At 39.0% G+C, this 16,335-nt stretch overlaps 1 protein-coding gene across 2 annotated transcripts in view; it reads right to left on the reverse strand.

Moving 5' to 3' along the window:
- The window catches only part of Cdca2 (cell division cycle associated 2), a 38,762-nt gene that overhangs the window by 4,043 nt on the left and 18,384 nt on the right, over positions 1–16,335 (reverse strand). For both annotated transcript variants that reach the window (XM_075949808.1, XM_075949807.1), the window contains exons 11-14: positions 15,928–16,003; positions 14,145–14,227; positions 13,012–13,149; positions 259–430 (exon numbers count right to left, since the gene is read on the reverse strand). In XM_075949808.1, coding sequence (XP_075805923.1) covers positions 259–430; positions 13,012–13,149; positions 14,145–14,227; positions 15,928–16,003 — 469 coding nt within the window. The remainder of the gene's footprint in view (positions 1–258; positions 431–13,011; positions 13,150–14,144; positions 14,228–15,927; positions 16,004–16,335) is intronic.

Genomic DNA, 16,335 nt, shown 5'->3' on the forward strand with positions numbered 1-16,335 from the left:
AGTAAAAAGTAGATGAACAGAAATAATCTCCCACAAAATTACATGCAAATTTTGTGTTTGAATTTTTCTGATAAAAATGATGAGGATTTCATCAGACTCTGATAGAGCCTAGACTCCTCACAGATTACAGGCTACAACTTCCTTTACTAATAATGAATTCAATCTTTTTTTTTATTTTAAAATAAAAGTGAATGGAAAAAGGTAAGAGAGAGCACATGGAGGGGGTGAAAGAAAATAAGCTCAGACTGAGAGACGCACCTGAACACGTCCTCTGTGTGCAGTCAGCCAGAGCTGTCATTTCAGAGACTTCAGGCAGCTCAGGGATAGGGCTCAGGAGTGGCTTCTTGGATGCAATGTCTCTTTTCCCATATAAGCATTTCTCAACACTCTTCTTCCCCCTTCTTTTCTTTTTTCTGTAACTTTTCAGAACCTGAAAAGATACGTATTCAGACACTGAGACTGAGAATGATGTAGGCCCCCCTGCTCAGTTCTGGCCCTTTCATACATAAGATATTTCTAATTAGCATTTAAAGTTGTGCATTTTTTGTTTTTTTAGAAAAACTTAAAATCAGTTATTCCATTTAAAAAATGGAGTTCAAATGACAGCAAGAGAAAGGTAACTTACATAAAGTCAGATAAAATATGAATCCAAACTCAATTAATAATGCACAAACTTTCTCGATTTCCAGAGTATTTGTCAATGTAAAATGTCAGATTAGATGGTATAGTGTTGCATAGAATTAATTAATGAGATTATTTGTAACTAGGCATAATAATCCAAGATTACTTAATTAAGAGCCCCGGTTGCTCTTCTGAGATCAATCAATTCCCAGCACCCAAGAAGACAGCCCACAGCTGTCTTCCAGTTCTACGGGACCCAATGGCACCTGGCACACACAGGCAAAACATATATGTAATAAAATATCTAATCTAGCATGAATTATCTACTGAAGTGCTATGGGAGGCTGCTTTCTGTTCATAAACCTGGTTGAAGAGACAGCAGATGCTTAGATGACATTGAAAGGTAACATAAATCTGGGTGAATTTATGCAAACAATAAAGGAATTAATCATGATTAAAACAAAGAGGTCACACAGGCTCGGGACAGAGCTCAGAGTGCTTGCCTACCATGCAAAAGGCTCTGAGCTCTAGTACAGTAAGAGGCCACAATAAGACATCTGACTTATAAAAAATGTGACTATCCAGACTTTTAAAAAAAATACTTTAATAACTTATGGAATGTAGGATTATATTTGATTCATAATGCCCTACCAATACTGAGAAATAGTTTTATTTAAAAAAGTTCCAAATGGAAAAAAAACTTTAAGGACGTTATAGCATTATATTGAAATACAAGACTTTTACTAACAAAAGGGATGAAATATTCTCAAACTTTCAATACAAAACATTATTTTTTGACAGTTAATACTTCAAGAAAGCGAATCCATCCAGACATTTATGGAAGCAAAGCCAGTTGATAACATGTGCTGTGTGAACTAAAGTAAACAGGATTTTGCCTTAAGGCTTCCTGGTCAAAAAGTAAAGTCACCACCCGTAGACACCATGTCAGACTACAGGCACATAGAGGAGGACCCAGCTGCTGACAGGCTTTCAAAACGCACAGAAAGCACAATGTTCACTGTGATCTTGGGGCAACTGTCCTGGTGGTGCAGCACAGGAAACATACTTCCAAGTACTCAACACAGAGCACAGGTGGCAGCTGGCATATGCAGCCCTGGCATCCATGCAGGAACAGCAGCTAAGCAGACATATTTAACCTTGTATAATACAGTGACTCCAGGAAAAGCACTGCTTTCTCTACGCTAAGGCGGGCAAACACATCTGCGAATTTATACTCAAGAAACAGCCTACAAGATTTAGGGGAAACTAACAGTGTAAGGGAATGGATGAGATTCAAGAACACAGAAATGGCACAGAACTGTGTGTTCCCCAAGATATCTATAGATAACTTTTAAAAATAAAACCAAATACAACATTCCACACAAAAATAGTTTTAGAATGCTACAAGATGAATGTTCCCCTTGGTGATATGCAATATACATTTAACATATAATTCTGTGAGAAGTTCTCAGCATAAATAATCTCTATGCACATAAGAAAAGCGCTGGGTAAATATTTTTCCATTAAACTTTCTTTTTTATGGAACATCTGTTGACATTTCATGGACTAGATGAAGAAATCTGGCTTGGTCAGTGGATGGGGAAGCCAAGAGAAAAGAAATATTTTAAGGTGGGGTTCACAGATGTGCTACAGAAGAGAAACATTTGGATTCTGGGTTCAGAGTCTATCACTTAGCTGCCAAGCAATGTCAAATGAATACCCCATTGTTCCTTCATGCAGAATGGGAGTCACAGCAGGATACTCCACATAGGCCATGGCTAAGTCATCAAGACAGAATGTCCAAAACCTGCACAAACTCAAGCCAGCAAAAATCCCAGCATGAAGGAGGGGAAGTGGGTAAATCCCACCCCTAGCCAAAAAGCTATTTACAAATGATAGGTGGTAGGGGAAGGAAAAAATCAGTTTTCTTCAAGGGACAGAGGATACTGGGTATGCCAGCCACATGGCAGACCTCATGCTCAGGAGTAGATGGACAACACAAATCTGACTCCATGTTTTTTAGTGGCCTTTTTCTTCCTTTTTTTTAAGAGAGAGAAAAAACGTAGTTGCGTGGATAGGGAGAGGGGAGGTTCTGGAAGGAGCTGGGGGAGGGGGTGCAGGAAAGAATATGATAAAAGTATACTGTATGAAATTCTCTAAGAACAAGTAATTAAAGGAGCTTGAATGCGAACTGATTAACACAGGCCTTGACCAATATCCATATTAGAATAGCCAGCACCTAGCTATTAGGAATCTTCCAAATTCCTTTCTGTTACTTTGAGAGAGGAAAAATACCATAAGGAAACTAAATTGTTAAATAAAAGTGCCTATGGCTTACAATGTTTTGATAATGTATATACTCTGGAATGGCTCCATCAAGCTAATTAGCATACTTATGACCTTATATACTTTGAAAACATGAATGTCAAACAAAATGAACTGTGCTGAGCTTACCCAAAATCTGCTAAATGTTAATGTGCTGGATAGTTTTATATCAACTTGACACAAGCTAAAGACATCTGAGAGGAGGGAACCTCAGTTAAGAAAATGCCTCTATAAGAGGCAAGCTTGTAGGGCGTTTTCTTAATTAGTGATTGAGGGGAAAGAGCCAATAGTGGTCCTGGGTTCTGTAAGAAAACATGCTGAGCCATGATGAGCAAGTCAGAAGCAGCACCCCTCCATGGCCTCTGCATTAATTCTGGTTTCCAGGTTCCTGTCCTGACTTCCTTCAATTATGAACAGTGATATGGAAGTATAAGCAAAATAAACCCTTTCCTCTTCAATTTGTCTTTTAGTCATGGTGTTTCGTCACAGTAATAGAAACCCTATCTAAGACATGTGAATAAGGATGAATATTTTGTTTTAAGAGGTTTGTCATAACAGGGCATCTAAGCACTGATCTTACCCATAAGATCTGACAAAGCCTAAAAACTGACCAAAAATTGGAATTTACTTGAATATTAAAAACAAACCAAACGACAACAAAAGACTTCCTTATAGCACAGAAGCCAAAGACATAAGGAATCCCAGAGGGAGCCATGTAATCTGAATATGGTAAGGTCGGTTCAGAGTCTGGAGTGTATGGAAGACAACGAAAGGAACTTGCTTCTATTTCTATTCCACTCCCTTCCAGATCAGGTATTTTTCACACAGGGCAGAAGGCAAAAGTCAATGATTATCATTTGTTTTAGTCACATAAATAAATAATTTAATTTAATCAAATAAGGTTTGATTCCCAGTATTCACTTGACAGTTCACAACCTATTGTAACTCCAGTTCCTTGAACTGGGATAGCATTCCCTCTTCTGGCCACTGTGGGCATGAGGCACAAGATGGTACACATATATACATGAACCCAAACACATTAAAAACAAACAAAACAAAAAAAATGCTAGGTGTGTAGTCAGTGCATGTAGTTCCACCACAAAAAAGCTGAGATGGGAGGACTGTTGGAGCCCAGGAGTCCAATGCCAGCCAAGGTAACATGATAAACTTTGGTCTCAAAAGAAACCTGAAGAATAAAAACAATCCTGGCAGCTGGGTGGTAGCCTTTAATCCCAGCACTTTAATCCCATCTCTGTGAGTTCAAGGCCAGCCTGGTCTACAAGAGCTAGTTCCAGGCTCAAAAATATGCTGTTTCAAATGACAACAGTAGTTCCTGTTTGCGACGAGAAGGTGTGGCCCAGTGTCTAAACACACCTTTTTTCCTACCTGTCCTTCCATGTACACTTAGGTTAAATACATGTAGGAATAACACACATGGAAGTACAGCTTCCCTTTGACAAACTGACTTCAATTCTCAACAGCTAGAAGTGGGATTGCGGGTCATACAGTGTCTTCCACAACGACTACCTTCCTTTAGATTCTCAACAGAACCCAATATCTTTCTACAACACCCAGCCCAAGAGGTGTGAGGTGGCCTCACATCCATTTCAAGTCCCTTCTCCCCGACTAGTATCACTGGGCACCATTTCATGTATTTGTTGGCTATTTGTATATAATCTTGTGAGAAGTACTATCCAGGTCATATTCCATTTTTAAAGTTTGGCTAATTTCTTGTTTTTGGGTTCCTTAAATATTTTCGATATCCTTTGTCATATGTGGTCTGAACATATTTTTTCCTACTCCACAATGCCTCGTACTCACTGAATGTTTACTTTGATGTCCCACCAATTTATTTACTAATTTTAGCACCTCAGACGATCCATTTCTCACTCATGAGCTAAACCAACTCATCACCTATTTACCTGAAACGGAGCTCAGATTTCATTCTCCATGTTCAGAGAGGTGAACTGGTATGACAATGCATTTTTAGACAAAGCATTACTACAAACTTACATGGTATTTCCTATGCCATGCTTGTGTTTCAGTGTTCTGTAATGACTCTATCAACTGTTCTTCTTGAATAAGACCCTGGTTGTTTGAGCTTCTTTTGTGCACTAGAGTACAGAGACCCAGGCTCACTTTCTACACACAGCGCTCTAAATTTGAGAATCCTTTTCTCCATAAAACCCTAGTCTCTTACAGGTAGGTATAGCAGTGGGACCAGAGTCACTTGTTCTTCCTTACTTTCAATGGAAAAGGCTAAAAAAATCTTTTAAGTGGAAAATATCAGTGAATTCATACCAATACTACTCCTTCAAATTAATTTTGATCTATAATCTTCTGTCTCATAGTGAAGCCTTGATATTTTGTTTTTAAATTCTTTTATGCATAGGAGCATTTTGGCATGCATGTGTTTGTGTACTAGGAATGTGTCTGGTGCCTTCAGAGGCTAGATAGAACACAGGGGTTGATGCCCTGGAACTTGAGTTACAGATGGCTGTGTGCTGCCATGAGGGTGTTGGGAATTGAACCTGGGTCCTATGGAAGAGCAATCAGTGCTCTTAATCACTCAGCCAATTTGCCAGGTGAAGTCTTAATTCTTAATGACAATAAAAATTATTAATATTTTAAACCAAATTCTATCAATGAGTGTCTCACACTGCTTCTTTACAGTTATTTCTGGTCCTTAAGCATATCATAACATATACAAATTTGCAGGTTTAAAATTTAAAATTTGCAGGTTCTTCTTTTAAAGAAGGTTAAGCTGCAAACTCAATATAGCAAAATTGGTTTATTTAATTTCAATTTTTAAAGAATCCTCTTGATTTGTAGTCATGTAAAACATGTGCATGATTTTAAAGTCAAAACTAAAAAAAATGACATGTATTTTTCTATTCTAGCTACCACTCTTGAGAAGACAGTAAGTTCAATTCTTTAAAAAAATATTTATTTATTATGTATGCAATATTCTGCCATCGTGTGCCTGCATGCCAGAAGAGGGCACCAAATCTTTTTATAGATGGTTGTGAACCACCATGTGGTTGCTGGGAATTGAATTCAGGACCTCTGGAGGAGTAGCCAGTGCTCTTAACCACTGAGCCATCTCTCCAGCCCCCCCCCCTTTTTAAATTACTTGTGTGTGTGTCTGTGTGTGTACACACATGTGCCATGACATGTATGTGGAAGTTAGCTGACATCTCTGAAGGGATTGGTTTTAGCCTTCCACCAGGAGAATCAAATGGATCAAACACAAGTCCTTGGGCTTGGTGATACATTTATCCATAAAGCTGTGCTGCCATACCTGGATAACATGTTTTGAGCTTTTATCCTTAAAAAAAAGGGGGGGGAATTAAAACACTTAGCATATTCATGTTTGCATAAATATGTACATGTTCTTGTTATCTTAGTTAATGATAGTCTAATTGTTAGACCCACCTGCCAAAGTCATCGCAGGTTTGGTAAGCTAACTTTATTTTCACAATTCTGAACGCTTAAAGTTCGAGATCAACGTGCTGGCTGGTTAGTCCTAACTACTCCTTGCTTTGTAGATGGTCTCTTCCCGTGTCATTACAAGTCCATTCCTTTGGTTCTAGTATCCAAATTTCTATTTCTCATAGGGACAACAGATTTGATCAGAGTCCAACCCCAATGACCTCATTTTAATGCTACTTAGTGAGAGACAAGCAATAACTGTTTCTTATACACATTGTTTATAACTGCCTTTTTCTGCTAAGTATATAAGTAAGTGTATTCTGGCATCACTCCATAGCAGCATATGGAAGTTTTCTTCACTATTTTTACAGCTTTGTAAATTTATTTGGTGGACAGTCTACTTATCAATCAAGTGTCATATCTGATGCCATTGGCTTGTGTTTAATCCTCTGCTTTACAGTGATATGATAAATGACTTTGGACACATATCCTTTTGTATTTTTCAGTGGATCGTTGAGGCATTCTCAGAACCAGGAATGCCAAGTAGAAGCGGAAATGAGTATTAGATTCAGCCAGATCCTCCCAAATTCACTTCTGCACAGATCTGCATCACTCAAAGAAATCTGAGTGCATCTTTTTGGCCCACTAGCAATGTATACATATTTCCACCTTCTAAATCTCTGTTAACTCCTGTCACAGGGGGACTTATGATGACCAAATGGTCCCTGAAAGTTCAGTTTGAGCATCTTTGTACACCCAGGGATCATTTTAATTTCTGAGTAATTTGGTGCCACTTGGATTGTTTCTTTATAAGCAAAGTTTACACTTCTTATCTATGTTCTTTAATTTCACACTGCCCTGCCTTTACCAGGCGTGGTGGTGTGAATGAGATGTCTCCTATAAGTCTCAGGCATTTGAATTCTTGGTCCCTTGCTAGCGGCTATTTGAGAGAATTAGGTTTTGCCTTTCTGGGGAACATGTCACTGGGCTGGGTTTAGAAGTTAAAGATATGCACCATTTCAGATCTCTCTGCTTCCTGTTTGCAGATGGAGATGTGTGTGTGTGAGCTCTTGGCCACTGCTCCAACTGTCTGTCACTTGCTGTCATTCCGTAATGTATGTTAAACCCTAATCCTCTTAAATCCTAAAACCAATTAAACTTTTTCATAAGTTACCCTGGTGTTTCATCATAGCAATTGAAAAGTAACTAAGACACCAAGCATTCCTAGGTCCCTTTAGCTTGAAAAGTCCTTGTTTCAATTTTGAGAAATAATATATTTTCAATTTCTTCTACTAAAATTCCCCCCTCCCCTGCTCTTTCTGAGCTCCAGTAAAGTCTCTTGGATAACTATCCTATAAGTCCTTCTTGTACTCTACTTTTTAGAAATTCCTTTATTCTCCAGTCTGACTACTGCTATATATATTACATATGTGCATATGTATGTATGTATATGTGTATGTATATGGGGGGAGAGGTGTGGTGAAAATGGATTTAATCCTTTCTTTAAATATGAGCAAACAGTGAGTTAATACAACATTAAAGAACTCCAGATTTGGGCTGGAGAGATGGCTCAGCGGTTAAGAGCACTGACTGTGCTTCCAGAGGTCCTGAGTTCAATTCCCAGCAACCACATGGTGGCTCACAACCATCTGTAATGAGATCTGGTGCCCTCTTCTGGCCTGCAGGCATACATGCAGACAGAACACTGTATACATAATAAATAAATAAATCTTAAAAAAAAGAAAAGACAGAACTCCAGATTTATTCTTCTTCAACCAATGATGAAGCGTGAGCCAAACAAGCGCAAAAAAGCATACTTGAGTATTTCTTACAACAAGTCACCTGCCACACACAGATGGAAGGCCAGGCCTCAATAGCTACAGGGCCATTCTTCCCATCACTTTTCTACTGTTGCTCTTTCAAAAGAACCAGATCAGATGTGCAGTGGATCTCTGAGTTCAAGGCCAGCTTGCTCTACAGTGTGACTTCCGAGACAGTCAGTGTTAAACACAGAGAAACCCTGTCCTGAAAAACCAAACCAAACAAAACCAAAGAGAGAGAGAGAGAGAGAGAGAGAGAGAGAGAGAGAGAGAGAGAGAGAGAGAGAGAGAGAGAGATACATACATAGATAGATAGATAGAGAGGCAGATCAGCATTCAGACAGCCATCAAACCGACATGAGTTTCTGGTCATATTGTGGAGAAACAGAACATGAACATCCCTACCAGAAGACCACTGTGTCCAACTCTGGTGTCAGGGTTATCAAAGCGGAAGCCATGAATTCTCTTTTTTAATGCCTCCATTAGTGATTCTTTGCTGCCTTCCTTCAGATATGGCTTTTTACTTAAGATTTTTTTCTTTTTTCCATTTATTTATTTATTTATAATCCTCCAAATAAGGCTCAAATGTGAACAAGATAAAAAGGGAACATGACTTGAGTGAGTAAAGAGAGCAAGAAGTGCAGGTCTCTATGCAGAAGTTTAGAACTCTATAGGTATCACTGAAAAAGTGGTTAGGAATTTAAGGAGCACGTATATCTCCAGGCCCAAAACTTCCTGGACAGTTGCTCTCAGTGTTGGCACATTTTCATCTCACTTAGCCTGGTAACTTATGCTGGGCCCCTTAATGGAATCCTAGTAAGGCTTTTTGTGGAAGGTTGCCCCTGAGTTTACCACAGTCAGTTACATGGAGTGAGCTTCTGCTTCAGTCACCTGTAATGCTCAGGAACCAGCCAGATGCAGTAACACAGACCCAAGTCCTTAAGAGGCCTAAGAGCCATAAAATCAGAAATTGTCTCTGCTGATGTCACTGGCTGTAGTGGTTTGAATGAAAATGGCCCCCACAGGTACATAGGAAGAGGCACTATTTGATTTTTTTTTTTTTTTTGGTTTTGTGCGTGTTTTTTGAGACTGAGTGTCTCTGTAGCTTTGGAGCCTGTCCTGGAACTAGCTCTCATAGACTCGGCTGACCTCAAACTCAAGAGATCCACCTGCCTCTGCTTCCCATGCTGGAATTAAAGGCGTGCCCATCACTGCCTGGCTTGGTTTAACAGCACTATTTGAAAGGAGTAGGCCATGTGGCCTTGTTGGAGGAAGTGTGTCACTGGGGTGGGCTTTTGAAGTTTCAAAAGCTCAAGCCAGGTCCAGGGTCTTACTCTTCCTGCTGATCCAGATGTAGAACTCTCAAATACTTTGCTGTACCATGTCTGCCTGCATGTTGCCAAGTTCCCTGCTGTGATGATAATGGATTGAACCTCAGAACTTTAAAAAGTCCCAATGAAATGCTTTCTTTTGTAATACTTGCTTTGGTCATGGTTGTCTCTTCACAGCAATACAACACTGAGTAAGACACTGCCCTTCCTCTTGACCACGAGGAAACAGTGCCTTGCCCTGTATTTGGGAAAGAAACTGCCTGCTGGGAGTACCCAGGTGCTTAATGACCAAGACACAGCATTTCCTCAAATTGAAATCATCCCATGTAACAACAGTGGAGAGTCTGGTCTAAATCTAGGGGATGCCGGCAGATCCTCGTATAGGTGACATATAGTGAGCACTGTGACCATTTCTACTTCTAACAGGTTCAAAGGCATAGATTACTTGTGGAGATCAATGGCTCAGTAGAGCCAGTACCAAGTTGGCAGAGCCAAGAGAAGACAGATGAAGACTTAGAACAACTTGCAACTTCCTAAATTTCCAATTATTTTTCTGTTTCCCTTGTATAGAATCCCCTTCTTAATTTCTTAAATCTAACAAAATACATGTATTTCTTCCAGTCCATAGTTGACTTCTCGGAGGTCAGGTTTTTGTTTTGTTTGTAACATACTGGTATTCTAACTTGTCTCTTTAACAATATTGATTCCACTCAATGATCTGATTCTTAATCAAGAACAGACTAGAACACGAGTTTCCTGTGTGTTCTAGCTCAGTCTCCTTGCTGTATGGAAACTTTCCTTGAAAACTTCCTGTAGGGACAGGGCAAGGCAGTGCAGTACAAAAGTATCTCAGCTGGTAGGCTTTGTGTCAGGGCAAGAGCTGGCTGTTAAGACTGTGAGAATTTACAGATGCCAGAATGGGGCTTTAACCTAGATGACAACATCTGTTCTGAACATCAGGGCGGGAGAGAGGGATAGCATGCCAACTGGTGCAGACTGTTTCATATATAAGACTTCAATTAATCTTTTTCTGCAGTACTACTTCTCACGCTTCCCATCCATTGTACCTGCCAATTCTGGGCCAGAGTCTCTTGGGATTCCCACAAGCAGGCTGGTTCCCAGACCCCTCTAGTTTCTTCCCTAGCACATTCTGAACTGTAAATCTTTCCACCTCTTCTATTCGCCAACATGCTCCCATCTGCCTTGTCTTCTAGAAATTCATTGAAGGCTGTCATCTGTTGCTTAACACCCCTTCTCATTGCTATTCTACCTTTATTGCTTAAATTACACCAATTACATTAATCCAGCAGGGTCCTGGAAGGGATTAGAGCAATCTAATGTTTAGTCTTCCTGAATTGTCTGGCCACTGATTTGCTAGGAAAAAATATATATGCATTATTTTTAACTGTATTTATTAAACCTATAGATTAAAAAAATAAATTTCATTGCAACAAATGGTATGCATACCATTGACTGAACATACACACACTTTTGAAGCAAGGTAATTTTTCACCATTACCCTAAGTCAAAAAAGAAAACAAAGCAGGAAAATGGTTTTTTTTTTTTTCTGAATTTGATGACTCAGGTGTATCTGAGCCAATCAACAAGGAAAAATAGTCTTTTTTGTTTCATGGAATAAGAGGAAGATCATGGAATCTTTTATGTGGGTTTCCTGAGGGGTAACACGGACTAATTATGAAAATGTTGACTTTTAAAGGCTCGTAAGAGATGGCTTTAGATGGTGTGTCCAATAGGCAGCTGGAGAGAGACTTAACAGATCAAGAAGGCTTGGTTTTAAGACTTTGCCATTAATAAACATGTGCATATGAAATCACCATAAGTAAATGATTTACAAGGGCAGAGAGTGGAATTCTAAAGAATGCATAGATAAGAATGTATGGAAAATATATCAATGTTTTTGTTTTATTTTTGTTTTTTTGAGACATGATTTCTTGGTGTAGCCCTGGCAGTCCTGGAACCTGCACTATAGACCAGGCTGGCTTCAAACTCAGAGAATCACCTGCCTCTGCCTCCTGAGTGCTGAAATTAAAGGCATGTACCACCACCTGGCAAAATACCAACTTTTAATAGATTAGTAACTAACTGACCATATTTATTGGAAAAATCATTCAGGTAAAGCAGAAAATGAGAGGGGATTTCAGGTAACACCTGAAGCCACGACTCTAGATGGAACAAGCCCTCATCTGTGTCTCAGTAGTGGCATTACATGGCAGGAGTAAGAAACCTGGGGCTGAAACTGCCAAGTAGACAAGGCAGCTAAAAAGGACACAAAAATGAGACTATTATAAGAATTGATGCAATAGTTCAAAGAGTTCATTTCAGGACAAATTAGGAAACACAGAATTGTGGATATCAGAAAGCTTAGTTAGGAGTAGCCTGAGGGCCAGGATATCATTAGTGGTAGAATGGATACGTAATTAAGGGACTGAATAAAGTGGAAGGACACAGACTGAGGTCAGAGCTAAGCAAGTATTTCTAGACAGGAGATGGTGTTAATGAAGCACTAACAAACAGCAGGCAGCAGAGGGCGGACACTCAAGACCAACAGAACAGCAAGGGTAAAGGAATGGTGGAAAGATGCAGGGTCGGCTAAACACACAGAGAGTGAGGCACTTTAAGTTGGCTTCCAATCTTTTCTTTAGATACAGAAGTAACTCTGTGGCTGGAAGTCCAAGGAGCAGTTGGTTCACTCATCTCTTGATGAGATAACCAGGCATGTACAGCAAAGTATGGCACTCATGGTCAGTTACAAGGAGAGTTCAAAGATGCAGGGGTTGAGGAACCCTAAGTGTCAGGGTTGCTAAGATCAGACTGGCACAGTGCAGCTTCACACTTTGGGGCAGCAGTGAAGAAGGCATGTGGGTCCTATCATAAAGGATTGGGCCTGCAGCCATTTATTTGTGATAGACATTTGTCACTATCACAAATAACAGGCAGTTTGATAAGTGTGCACTTAACAAATTGGTGACCTGGGAGATCTGTTAAAAGCACCCAGAGTGCAAACAAATAAATTGTTAGCATTGAATACTTTTCAGTTAACTAAGCCCAGCAGCCAATCCTGAAAGAGGGGAGCTGAAGCTGAAGACTAAACAAGAAAGGAACTGGTGCAAAATCCCCATACAACTGTCTTCTCAGGATCATAAGCATTGACGGTTTTAGGAACTGGGCGTGATACTTGTATTCCCAGCATGGGAAGGTTGAAGGAGGAAAATGATGAGTCCAAGACCAACTTGAGCTACATAGTGAATCACAAAGGAAAAAGAGGAAGGAAGAAAAAAGTGTACTACTTCAGAAGAGGAGCAATAATGTGTTGTCTATTGCTTCCTGGGCTGGATGCACACACAGATGAAGCGGATACAGAACTGGTCTCAGATAATGAGCTACTTCCATGCTTCCCTTCCTAGCCAATGAAGAAATGTATTATTACACCATGTAAATTAAATTGTGAAAAGCATCCTTACCTGTTTCTTCCTAGGAAGTGCTTTGCTTGTACATTTTCCTTCTTGAGATTTCCTTCTGTTCATTTTCTTCTCTTCAGAGGGCTCAGCCTCTGTAGCATATGAGTTGCAAACATCCTCTTCTGCAGAACTCATCAACCGCTATAAAGAACATTATTGTAAGGACACAAAGCACGGGCAGTCACCTTTCACTGCATGGTAGGTTTCATGTTAGCCTTTCTTCCTATGACAGGCTCATCCTGCCTGTTCCCACCTTCAGTGCTCAGTGTTAAAACCCTGCCTGGTGCACACACTATCACTGAGCCACATCTACTATATACTTTTACCATTTTACATGCCATCATTTCCTAATGTAACAAGTTCCATTACTGGTACGGTAACCAAAATTAACAGAGGGAATTACTAATTAACATTCTCTAACAAATTAAGCATAAAATCAGAAGGATTATTATATTAGGAAAAAATGATTTAAGAACTAGTGGCTCATTCATCGGATACTTATGAAGAAAATATCAACTTAGTATTTAACTGTTACTAGCTTATAACAAGTCATGAAATGTAAATTTGCTAAAAGATTTTCATCTAATCAGACAGGTGAATATTCAGTAATAGTATAGGCACACTTATATTTACAAAGCTATAGACAAAAATCCAATTACATGTAACTTAATGACCAAAACAAAATACATGGAAGCAATGTTTATCCCTGCTAGTGGAATGCCACCATAAAAACAAACTAAATGCATAGTTTAAGAAAGCATGTACTTATGCTACTTTCTGGCTCTTAATTATATGTGGATCTTCTCCACATTTACTATAAAATTTATCATCATATAGATCTAAAACTAAGCTGATAAATAGGCTGCTTCCTATAGAAACAAAATGTTGAAGGAAACCCTTTGTTCTAATGGATTTTCTTCTAGTAGAATTAAAATCAGACCAGCAAGACATTATTTTGGTTTACACACTGAGTAAGACAAAGTATTAATTCTTTTTTGTTTATTTTTTTCAAGACAGGGCTTCTCTATGTATCCCTTGGCTGTCCTGGAACTTGCTTTGTAAACCAGGCTGGCGTTGAATTCAGAGATCTACCAAAGATTTTTTTTCAATACCATGAAATTTATATAAGCACTTACCTTTCTTTTGTGAGAAGTCCGTGTTGGTCTACTGACATGACTTATTTCCTCATGGTTATTTAAAGAACCACAAGTGTCAGTGCCTGATACCAAGAAATGAGGAAAATTAGGTTCTTAGCACAAAATTAACACAACCCAGAGAATTAAAGAATTACATAGTGTTTTGAGTCACTGTTGCTTTTAATATCATATTTAGACACAAATAATTAACAAGAGCAATGGATGGAGATCTAGAGCAATCTTTAGAAGGCTTCACATTACCAAATGTAATAGAGTGAGTGCAATAAGAACAAACACATTAAGGAAACACTTAACTGCACAACCTTAGACATGTCTGGTGTTTTTTTAATGGCATAAATGATAATATGTTCAGAGCTTAGAACATGATAGACTATAGCCATTTTACTTGTAACTCGGTAATTTATGGCTTTGGAGTCTATGCTCACAAGCCTAAGCTGCAGCAATGGGAAGGCATCAAAAGATCCGCGAAAGGAGAAAACACAAATAAAGGTTTATACCCCAAGAACTCGACAAGTGTGGTGTCAGAAAAAAATCTTTGTCTCATCATGATCATAAAAGATACATACTTGGAAAGTACATACACTGAAAATACCATGTTAGTCATTTAGGAAAGTTCTTTACAATCCCATTGTGCAAATATAGATGGAAGTCTACTAGTGATCCTTAACAGGTTAAGAGATCAACAGCCCTTGTACATCAATTTGAAGCAGAGAAAGTGCATTTAAGTTAAATGTGGGTGATTATGAAGTATGAGACTTGAAAAAGAAAGAAGTGATAATTTCTCATACAAAGTATTTGGTTTCCTTAAAATCAAGAACATATTGTCGTACCACAAATAAAAACTTAAGAATAGGAACTGGAGTGATGTCTCAGTCATGAAGAGTGCTGGCTGCTCTTCCAGAGGTTCTGAGTCAATTCCCAGCACCCACATGGTGACTCACAATCATCTGTAATGAGATCTGGTGCCCTCTTCTGTCATGCAGGTACACATACACACAGACAGAACTCTGCATACATATAAATATTTTCTAAAAACTTTAAGAATAAAGAGATTAAGTTTTATGTACTGAGAATAAGAATTAAGGGGCCGGGGAGGCAGCTCAGCTGGTAAAGTGCTCACTGACCACAAGGAACTGAGTTTGATCCCCAGAACCCATATGAAAAATTCAGGTAGTAAGGGTGGAGAGATGGGGCTCAGCAGTTAAGAGAATTTGCTTATCTTCCAGAGGACACAAGTTCAGCTCTCAGCACCCACATTGGGAGGCTCAAAACTCCCAGTCCAGAGGGATCTGTCATCTTCTTCTGACCTCTGCAGGTTCAGCATGCATGTGGTATACACACATAAATATAGGTACATACATATAAAACAAGTAAATCTAAAGTTAAAGAGGCAGGTTATGGTATAAGATATTACAATCCAACAATAGAAGGCAAAGATAAGTAGATTCCTAGAGTTTGCCAGACAATCACATAAACCTAATGAAAAAGTTCCATTCTAATGACAAATCCTGTCTCAAAAAGCAAAGTGGAAGCCAAGCAAAGCTGTGTACATGGCTATAATCTCATGCTACAAGGGCATAGAGACAGGATTACTGGGGCTCGCTGGCCACTAGTCTAGCCTCAGATTCAGTAAGAGCCTGTCTCAAGGGGTTAAGGCAGACAGTAAGCACAGATTATGTCCTCTTCTCACCCCCACCCCCTGGTCCATGAGCAATTGCACACCTTGACACAAACCCCCCAACAAAAGATAAACACACGATACCTGGAAGAGTCTCAGAGAGTGAAGATTTACTAGGACTCAGGATTGCAAATGATACATGAGCTGGTTCTATGTTTTCCTAAACAAAGGAAAAAAAGTACAAATTAAGATACCCTTAAGTTCAGTGAATATGTAAATGATATATCCCAAAGGAAAAAACAAGGCTTTATTTTGGGAGGAGGAATTGCAAGCACAAATAAAAAGAAAAATCAGTAGAAAATGAAAAGGTCTAAGCAAAACAAAGATAACCTTAGAACACTGGTTATCTTCATAATGCTAACAAATTTTCCAACTGCAACCACCCAAAATAAGGCCATATTAATCAATGACAAACTACATTTTGATTTATTTAAAATCTCACTGCAAATTAAAATCTCACTACAAAGTAAATTAAAGAATATCAGTAAGAAA

This window comes from Microtus pennsylvanicus, chromosome 15, assembly GCF_037038515.1.
Source record: "Microtus pennsylvanicus isolate mMicPen1 chromosome 15, mMicPen1.hap1, whole genome shotgun sequence".
In the NCBI taxonomy this organism is placed as follows: Eukaryota; Metazoa; Chordata; class Mammalia; order Rodentia; family Cricetidae; genus Microtus; species Microtus pennsylvanicus.